The following is a 9,772-nucleotide window of genomic DNA, read 5'->3' as shown; positions in this document are numbered from 1 at the left end:
GGGACTCAGACACGCGGGCGTAAGCGGGCAGGAGCGCCAAGTCTAGACTTTTCTTACACGGCAACCCCTTCCCCAAGGCCATTGACTCGCTGCTTATTCTGAAGGGACAGTGGAAGTATCTGTCAGAAGACCGTGGATTCTGCAAACCAGTCAATGGCAGGTGCAGTGGTTGACAAAAGGACACTAATCGGAATTATCTGTTCAGAGATTTGGCAGTTCCTGTCCTTTCGAGCCTGGAGCGCCTCAGAAAGATCTTCATAAATAGGGAGCAAGGGATAAAGTGCACCAGTTCCCTCTTTCAGACTCAAAAACAAAAATAAAACATAGTCGGCAGTGTTCTGTTAATAAATCACACGGCAGACAGCCCTTCTATTCTTCTGAGAGCTCAGCAACCAAATGAAAAGCCACTTGAACTGTTTTTAAAATGCACTTAAAAAAAAGAGGCAGAAACAAAAATTATTAAGATCAAGTATTAGTATGTATTTATGCACAATAATAAAAACATTTACAAGTTAAACTGGAAATTTAAACATAAGAAGTTTAACAGCTTTTGTTTATTATATTAAATAACCAAAACACCTTTTATTCCCCAAATTGGTAAAGAATAAATAATGTAATTTACAATATGGTACAAAAAGTAATCAGGAAGGACAGGCATTCTGCTTTATACATACACTGTATATGTATATTTATTATCTATAAAACAAATTCACATCTCAAACAAGCCAAAAACCTTATATGATATGGCTTAACAATTATTTAAAAGAAACAGCAGTAAGTTCCGCTGCCCAGACCAGAAGCTCTGGAGCCAGTTACCCTGGTATAGAACAAAGGGTACAGGTCGTTGTAGTGCTTCCAAGCCTGAACTTAATGAGACTTACAAATTACCGTGGAATTAGGAGAGCTTTGACAGGAAAGGTCTGCTGTGGTTTCTTCCCCCCCCTCAAGACCAAGTGCCCTATTTCTTCACAAATGCATCTGACAGATCTCAATGCCTTAAAAAAAAAAAAGGCCCACAGCAGCTGGTATGTTCCTCATCCACTTGTTTCCAGTGTTTTATTCCATAACTTTTTTCTGCACAAGTTTGGGTTCGATGGTTAGATCTCAGTTAAAATGCTATTACACTGAAAGAGACACCCATCAGAAGTAAGGCCCTGATACAGAATGACAAAAGAATGGGGATTCTGAGGCTGAGAACCTGAAGATGTGAGAAAACAAGCAGATTAACTGATGAAATGTTTCCAATTATCCCCACTTCCTGAGAGCAAGTGCTCTACACCCAGAAGACACAGAGAAATAAAAAGGCCATCACAAACTTCATGTGGAACCATAAACTTCAATCTGTCTCTGCATTTCCTAAAGAAGGGAATGCTCACCACTGGATAGTCACAGTAAGAATCAAGGCGGCAAGACCAACTCCCTTGAGACCAGAGACAGTCACTCTTCATAATAGATGAATCAGCAAAAAGATGCCAGACGACATTAGAGTGACCAGGAAAACACGTCTCTGAGAAACTGATCTGTTCTTAATTACAACATGCTCAAGTGCACAAGGAAGCCACAGGTGTATACGGGAACTATTACAACTTCCACGGAAGGGCAGCGAAAGACGCGGGAGATGGGAGACTTTTCTATTTGGGTCTTACGCAAATTTCGGCCTTTGACAGTTGCTTATTTTGATATTCACTTAGGCTGGGGAAAAATGCATCCATCCTCACAATGCTACAAATGACACCATTTTCCCCTTAACATGGCAAGCAATCACTTATGTTAAGCATCTGGTTGCTAAAGAAGCAGAATTCTCTGGGAACTTGTGAGCTTTATTATAGGTGAGAAGAGTTAGTCTGCTCTTCTTTGTAGCCCACTTCCCCCAATGAATGACACTGTCCAGTCAGCAACTCCCAAATGGAGTCTATGCCAGCGACCTAGGCAGGAGGTGCTACTAAATAGCCTACAAAAGCTGATCTGAGTCTCCAGTTTTTCTCCTTATAGGTATCACTGAGTAACAGGTGCCAGCCTACCAACTGCCCCCAGGTGTCCCCAGATGAACAAGCAGCTCAGGAGCCCCCACATCTCTGGCACAGCACACACTGCCATTGGCATCTACGCTCTAATGCTACTTGGCACCTCTGGTCCCACACAGTGGAGGGTTATGAGGAAGCTAGTTGTGGCCTCAACTCAGCCTGGTTTCCTAACCTACTGCAGACCCAACAAAGTAAGATGCTCAGATAAAGATATCCTGATCTTGTTCAGCTCAATAAGGTGCTAATTTCAGGAAGCTGATAGATTGATCACAAAACATAAGTAGTTTAAAGATACTCTGGTTCAAACAATGCTGTCTATATCTTTTAATAACGCGGCACCATGTCCCTTTCATATCTCCAGGGCTTTGGAACTTTTCCTAAGAGTGATGTTTGTGCCTAGAACCAGATCTGAAAGAAGGAAGCCACATCAGAGGAAAAACTCCTGGGAGGGCTAGTGGGAGCCTTGTTTTAACTCCGTTCTGTGGAAGAACTAGATGCCGGACCACCTGCAGGGTGACAACCGATGGCCCAGGGAGATTCACAGAGCACAAAGTAGGGACGTGGTTAGTGCTCTAACTGCACCAGGACGCAGTGACATAGGAGACCACAGGACAAAAGCAGACACAGGGGATTAAGCCTGTGCATCATAGTGTTCTCTGCTCTTAGGCTAATAAAAGGAAAAAGAGACTGAAGAAGAGAGCCATCCCTGCACAGTCAATTTGTCACAGCTGCCAAATAGTGACGCATCAAGGAGTTCAAGAACTCATCAGGAAAGTCTTAACTGTAGTCAAACAAGAGCTCAGGGATCAACCAACAGAGAGAAATAACATTGTAGATCACCTAGAAGAAACCTGTCGATGGATGCAGTAAGGAAACCAACTAAATTATTTTACCTCTTCATGGTCTAATTCTTAAAGTAACAGAAACATTCTCCCACCAGATTACCAGGACTTTTTCTGAAAGTCCATACTATCATGCAGAAGACATGACTCTTTCCCTTTCCTGTTTGGAACACACATCTGGATGGGGAAGCACCAGGCAAGGATCAGTATTTCTGGGGTGATGGCACCAGTTACACTGCCCTGGGACCCTTCTGCTGCCCTGTGATCAGTGTCCCCTGAAGTATCTGCTGTCTATGGGTGCAGATATCACCAGGCAAAGCCCAGGCCAGGCCTATCTGTTCCCTCCACCCTGCCTCCCTCCATCATCACTCTGCAGAGAAGCAAGCCAAGTGTGGCCCAGGTTTGGCAGAAAAAATGCAGCCACGGTCTGGGGCCTCCCTGCAGAGAGCAGGGAGATTACAACTCCCCCGGACACAACAACTACACCAGGGCATACCCCGCCTTTCTTTCAGAAAGTTAAAACCCATTGGACTGTCCAAGACAACAAACGAGGCAGAAGCCTGGGTGGAGATATGGTCATTATGCAGACCCCAATATGAGACCCCACAACTGGTAAAGAACGAAAAACTGCTCCAAGGCCACAGTAATGTCTGACACTGACCCTTCCAGAACATGGCCTCATCTCCCAGGCCACTACGGCCCTATGCCTGTTGGGACGCAACTTCCAGCACGTTGCATATTCTGGAGTGCAGAGGTGTCTTGATTCTGATCGTCTTCTGGGGGTCTTGGGCTTGATTTGTGTTTTTCTCATCTGAGGAGGGCTGTACCTATCACAGATGAGGACCACTAGCCCTGTAAGCCCTCCCGTGATGCCCCTAGGATGCCCCCACCACGAGGTACGTTCACTGGGATAGGTCGCTGACAGGGGGTGCACCTCCACTGCCATCAAACAGAACTTCTCGGCGGCCAGGCTCCGCAATGGACAGCTCCTGGGCCAAGTCGTTGAACCGAGATATGTAGTCAACGCTGTTTTCATTCATCATGCATACCAGCTGGGAATCCACGACCTGTGGGCAGAGGACACAAGGCAAGACATCAGCTAGTGGTGGCCTGTCATCTAGACTGGAGGAGAATGGCCACCACTGGGACTTCCCATCAAAGGCAAATGAACCCGAGACCTGAAGTCTCTCTACAACGAAGGCTGTAATCTCCCGTCGACCTGCCATGTAACAGCAGCCCAGCATACTGGGAAGAATCTTGGAGTAGCCCATCTTTTTGAACTCTGGGTTTTATTTTGTTTTGTTTTTTTGAGTGAAGAAAATGCTTTAATTAATCACAAGATGACGTTAACATGATGTCCCATTAGAATTGAACCAAGATAAATATGCTGGTAGAAAATTTGTATTTCTCACAATCATTTTGAGGAAAATAGTACATAGTAGGGTTCTTCTAGGTCTTATAAGCTGATTTCAGTAAACTTTTTTTTAAACTAGTAAGCAGAATTAACATATATTCTCAAACTGTGCTAAGGAGTTAGAAAGGCAGCTATGAAATCCATAGTGATAACAACGGGCAGGATTAGAACTGTCTCCTTAAGAACGGCGAGAAGTCGAGAAGCACGCTCTACCTCACCTGTAACGTCACCGCACCCTCTTCGCTGACAAGGCGACTGCCTGCGGAGGGAGCCACAGTGACGGGCAAGTTTCTTAACAGACGTGTGATTGACCAGGGCTCAAATACGCTTCCTTCCCCAACTTTGTCTCTTTTGGGGCAGAAATAACTTTGCCTTTGCATGTAAGGAAGCTAATATTCTGAAATTCAGCTTCTTTAATCTTCTAGCTCATAATTAGAAGGGGAGATGAATTATTAGGAGTACGTCTTTGAAATACTGCCAGTTTTTAAAATACCAAGGCTTCTGAACAACTTCTCAAGCCTATCTTTCCATTTCACTACATAACTTGATAAACGTAACACACTGGGACTGTATTACAGTAATTTCTTCTATCAACTACATTGTGCCCTCAGTAAGTGTGAGAACTGCAGATTCAAACAATTTTTACATATAAAGCATCTTTAAATTAGTTTCCTTTCACTGAGCTGAGATTTCCCCCCCAATTCTGTGCCTGTGAAAAGTAATCTGAACACACACATATACACTTGCATGCATGTGTATATTTATATGTATGTTTAAAGTAACTTACTTTTACCATTAGAATAAAACTAGACTAGAGGAACAACTCTGAAGACAGTTTGGTCTTCCTCAGAAACCTTCCGCTGGGCGGAGGAAGGCAGGTGCAGCCCGCTGAAGGATGCGATGAGCAGCGGTAAGTCTGCCCGCCGTCCGTTAGCCCCGCACAGCCAGGCCTCACCCCACACCTTGCGCACGTCTGCTTTCTCACAACACACACCTCTACACTGCGTCTGCCAGACACGACATGCTGGCTGAGCACCCCGTGCTGTTCGCAACCCTTCCGTAACTCTCACTCTCCGCCCGGTGTCCAATCTCGGCACCAAAGTGCCCAGCAAGCTGCCCGAATAATCGTTTCTGTGCCTCGGCACTCTCTGAGGAATGTATATACACCCTCACGGCAGCCTCTCTCTACTTCCTGACGGCTGGAACTGTAGCTTTAGAGAAGCTGTTTCCTCAAAAGACTGACATCCTGCTGACACTCCTCTTCTTCCCAATGTGTGTGCGAATACTCTTCAACATTTTCTTTGATGTAAGGAAATAAAATGTGCAGAGGAGGAAGGCCAGAGGGCTGCAGGGGGGTCCTGCCCCACCCCCTGCCCGTGTGCAGCAGCCTGAACTCTCACTGCTTTGACAAGTGTGCGGGGAGCCTGCCGTGAGCCTGGCGCATCTGGCTGCCAGGGTCTGAGTGGTGGGCCCTTCTCTATGAGACTGTGCGGGGAAGACAGCCAGGCAGACAGACAAATGAAACAGAGTGGAACGCAGACACTGTGGGGTTGCCTGTAGGGGACCTAAGTGGAGAGAGGGGACAGAGTTTGCCATGGGGGTGGTGAGCACATTCCTGCCAGAAGAAACAGGAAGTGCAAAAGGCTGGGGTGCGAACAGGCTTTGGCTCTGTCATCAATCAGAAAGTTGCCGGATGAGACAGCGAGAAGGAAGAGGTGAAGACAGAGAGAGAAAGCCTCAGGTGTGTACGGGAGGGTCTTAGGTGCTGGGATTTTATTCTGTGGACAAGTGCACGGAACAGTCTTCAGGGCTTTCGCTCTGCCTCCTTTGCTGGAGTGGAAGCTCAGGTGGAAGGGTTTGTTCTATTCACTCAGCGCCTGTAGCAGCAGTGCCTGGCGCGTCATTAGTGAACTGCATGATATAATGAAATAAGCAGCCTTGGAAAATTCTGAGTAGAGCTATGGCCTGAACTAAATTTAAAAAATTTTATTGTAAGAAATAAGAGAACAAACTGCAATTTGTTTTCAAAAAGTAGAGCAAACAGTGACTGTCTTCCTACCACATATCCGTCACCAGCTTCATCAACCTGTGGCCAATCTAGGCCCCCCTCTTCAACACACTCCTTGCTCCCGTCACTTGTATTCAAATCCCACCATCAGATCATTTCAGCCACACGTTTCAAACTGCACTTCTAGATGATAAGGACTATCTTAAAAACAGTCATGTTTTTGAATGTGCAGAGTGTCTCGTGAGATCCTTTCGATAAACACCTGCCGTTTCTGCAGTGACTGTGTTACTGGCTACGGAGTTAGTCCATGAACAGCACAGCACCTGCCTTTGTTCTGCACTGCTTGCCTCCGTGTGCAATGTGCCACCCACAGATCTCATTAGAAATGCATGTTCGGTTTTGCTGGGCCTGGGGTGGGCCCAGAGTCTGCCCTTCTAACAAGTCCAAGGTGTTCTGCAGTGGGTCTGTGGACCACCTTTAATAGCACAGGGTTGGTGTGTCATCTTGGGGTGTTTGTGCAGTGCCCACCTTCACAGGAGCTAGGTGCTTATAAACAGTGTCCACACAGACACAGGAAGGGAAAGAGACCAGCCTCTTGGGGGACAGTAGAGTCACAAAGTGTTCTGTAAATAAAGGTTCTGTCGCCACAGAAATGCTCATCAAGGAGGAGGGAATTCACGATATTACATTGCTCTATTTAGCTTGTATTCAGGTAGAATTTCCATTCATGTCAGGGGTCAGCTGAGAATCCTCCAAAGCCTTTCCCATTAAGTTCCTCAGATCTTAGACTCACGTGGAAACACCGAGAGCTGAATGGCCACGGGACACCACGGTGTGAGCCTCCTCTGATCCAGGGTTTCCCTCCAGAATGTCACCATAAAACCCGAGGGACACTCACGAATACCTCAGCAACCCAGGGACCCAGAACGTGCGAAATATCGCCCCGCGACTTTTAACAATGGGACCACGCCCATGCAAGTGGCATTCTAGATGTCCCTTTCAAGCACATCCTCTCTCTCTTCAGCACCTGTTACTCTGTCCCTTGCCTTACAGTAAAATGTACCTGTCTCCACTCCTTCAACAAGTGTGCATCCTTGCCAGCCTTTCTTGCTCAGACACTAATACCTTGTGGATGCAGCCTGGGTGGCTACACGAGCAGACAGCACGGTCTGAGGAGGAGGGACACCGCATTCTGGTCCACAGATGAGAGTCACAAACTGAGTCCTGCTTGCACATCAAGGGTCTGCCATAGTGTGACTTCATGGTCATCACCCTGCCCATGAGAGGAGCCCTCGGGAGCGTCTGTACCCTTCCTGCAGACCCCCTTGTCCTGCTTGGGGGGCAGTGACAAGTAATGACACAGGGAGACCCCTTGTCCTGCTTGGGGGGCAGTGACAAGTAATGACACAGGGAGGTGCTGCTCGAAGGCCCCTTCCCGTCAGACGGCAGCAGGGATGACACAGCCACCTACAATTGCTCTTTACTCCTCTACCGGGAGCACCGGCATCGCAGAGAGGCAGCGCTACCTGCCTGGGGTCACGCGGCTGGTGGAGGACACAAGATCCAGTTTGCCCGCAGAGTCCCCACAGTCAACCCTGACAGCAGGACTTCCCAGCTTTTGACGTCTTCAGGGCTCAGCTACGTTTGCCACCAGAGTTTCCCTTCTCAGAAGCCAGAAACCTGGATGTGCATGTGCTGACTCCTGGTTTTGACACCTGGATGAGTAGTTCTTAATAACCAAACATGTCTGCTGGAGGGACCTGGCCACCTCTGGAACGTGGGTTGGAAGTCTAATTCAGGCATAAGGTGGCGCACTTACCTCTGCCACATCGGCCAAGGACCTGGACACAAACGAGTCTCTTGAGTTTCCATCTAGCAGGCTGGGGCCCAGCAGGGAGGTGCCACTGTGGGTCCCCACGGGAGTTGGCAGCATCTTCCGGCCCTTATCCGAGATGAAGCTTGCTGCCAAGAGAAGGAGGAACGAGCCCCGAGACTGGCTTGGTTAGCCCCAAGCCAAGAGAAGGATCCTGTGGGCTGGAGGTGGCCTCACCAGGACCACGCAGGCCTCCGCCTGCACACAGTGCTTTGTGTAGAGCCAGAGCTGCCCTGGTTTTTTTCAAGAAGGGAGCCTTGGAGGATCCCCAGAAGCACACTTAAGTGGGCCTCATATTTCCAGGGGTGTTCAGTATTCCGCTCTCCAGTCACCACTCCCACCTCCATATAAGGTGGCTTCCAAGTTTTCTCAATTTGTATTTGACTTGCAGCAGTCTATACTGTTCTATGGGACTCTGATGTCACAAGAAACACTCACTGGGTACTGGCTCCCTGAATCACCCAGCCCAGAGCCACATTCTGGGCTGTCAGGTGTGGCATCCACATAGGGTGCTGACCCTGCTCAACATACGTACAGCACCCTCCTGTCTGCGGCTGCAGTCCAATGGCCATGTGTATGTACTGGCTGCTCTCTAAAAAGGCAAAGGGCATGCATCCCAGACGTGTCTCAGAAGCCCCTCCTACAGAGGCCAGTGTGCCTCTCCCCAACACCCCCCTCCCATCACACAAACACCTGGTGCCCGGTGAAGATGAACACACCCTGTGAATGTGCCAAACCATGCCACAACACAGCTGGACTGGCCACATCAGAATACTTCACTGAGAAAAGAACAAGGGAGGCTAAGAGTATAACAAGCCAATTTCTCCCTGCTGTTGGCAGCAAGAACAGAAGGCCCTGGTTGGGGAGGGGCCAGGACAGCTGGCTGGACCGCAGAAGGGCACAGGGGATATGGACGTGGCTACATCTCAACTGTGCTGTGGGTTGCAAGGGTTTAGAGCTGCCAAAGCTCAGTAAACTGCACACTGGGGATCTGGACATTCCCGCACGTGGAAGGGGTGCAGAAAAGAACAAACCCTGCAAAAGCAGCCAACGGTCCTGGTGGGAGTTCTGCCAGACGGCAGAGAATCCAGATCCCAGTCCCCCCATGTGGAGCCCTGCTTGTCCCCTGCTAGTCTAGGACACACACCTGGGCACCCCCCAAAGATACTCACCAAACAAGCTGCTGAGGGATGAGTCCGTGGGGTCGCTGGGGCACCACTGGGGGTCATGGGTGGGTGAGGCAATCCAGTCTGGCTGGGGGCTGCTGGACGGGGAGGGGAGACTCTTCGAACTATCACTGCCATTTAGTTTTGCTGGAGAAAGAGGGACTCCTTCACCTGTCAACCAAAATCCTGGGTCAGAGATGCCATGTGGGGTGAACAGTACTCCGCTTCCTCAACCTGCCACTAAGGCAGAGAGTCAGCACAGCTATGTGCCACTGAACCCTGGAGACCCAGGACGCTGCTGGGACCTCAAAAAAGGGTGAACAACACTGGTCTGTGAAGGGGATTCCCCCTACAGCAGAAACACATGCCCATCCTAGGGAATGAAAATAGTTGCAGCTATCACTGATGGAGTCAGGCCTTATGCCCAGAGCTTCACCTAAATCCC

General features: G+C 48.6%; 1 protein-coding gene across 2 annotated transcripts in view; it reads right to left on the bottom strand.

Annotated features, from left to right (window-relative positions):
* Nucleotides 1-462: 462 nt before the first annotated feature.
* The window catches only part of CRAMP1 (cramped chromatin regulator homolog 1), a 64,669-nt gene continuing 55,359 nt past the window's right edge, over nucleotides 463-9,772 (bottom strand). For both annotated transcript variants that reach the window (XM_053928131.1, XM_045189705.2), the window contains exons 19-21: nucleotides 9,334-9,498; nucleotides 8,108-8,250; nucleotides 463-3,933 (exon numbers count right to left, since the gene is read on the bottom strand). In XM_053928131.1, the coding sequence (XP_053784106.1) occupies nucleotides 3,769-3,933; nucleotides 8,108-8,250; nucleotides 9,334-9,498 (473 nt within the window). In that variant the 3' untranslated portion in view covers nucleotides 463-3,768. The remainder of the gene's footprint in view (nucleotides 3,934-8,107; nucleotides 8,251-9,333; nucleotides 9,499-9,772) is intronic.

Source organism: Desmodus rotundus, chromosome 1, assembly GCF_022682495.2.
Source record: "Desmodus rotundus isolate HL8 chromosome 1, HLdesRot8A.1, whole genome shotgun sequence".
In the NCBI taxonomy this organism is placed as follows: domain Eukaryota; kingdom Metazoa; phylum Chordata; class Mammalia; order Chiroptera; family Phyllostomidae; genus Desmodus; species Desmodus rotundus.
Note: the sequence above shows the minus strand (reverse complement) of the source record. Positions and strands in the feature narration are given on the sequence as shown.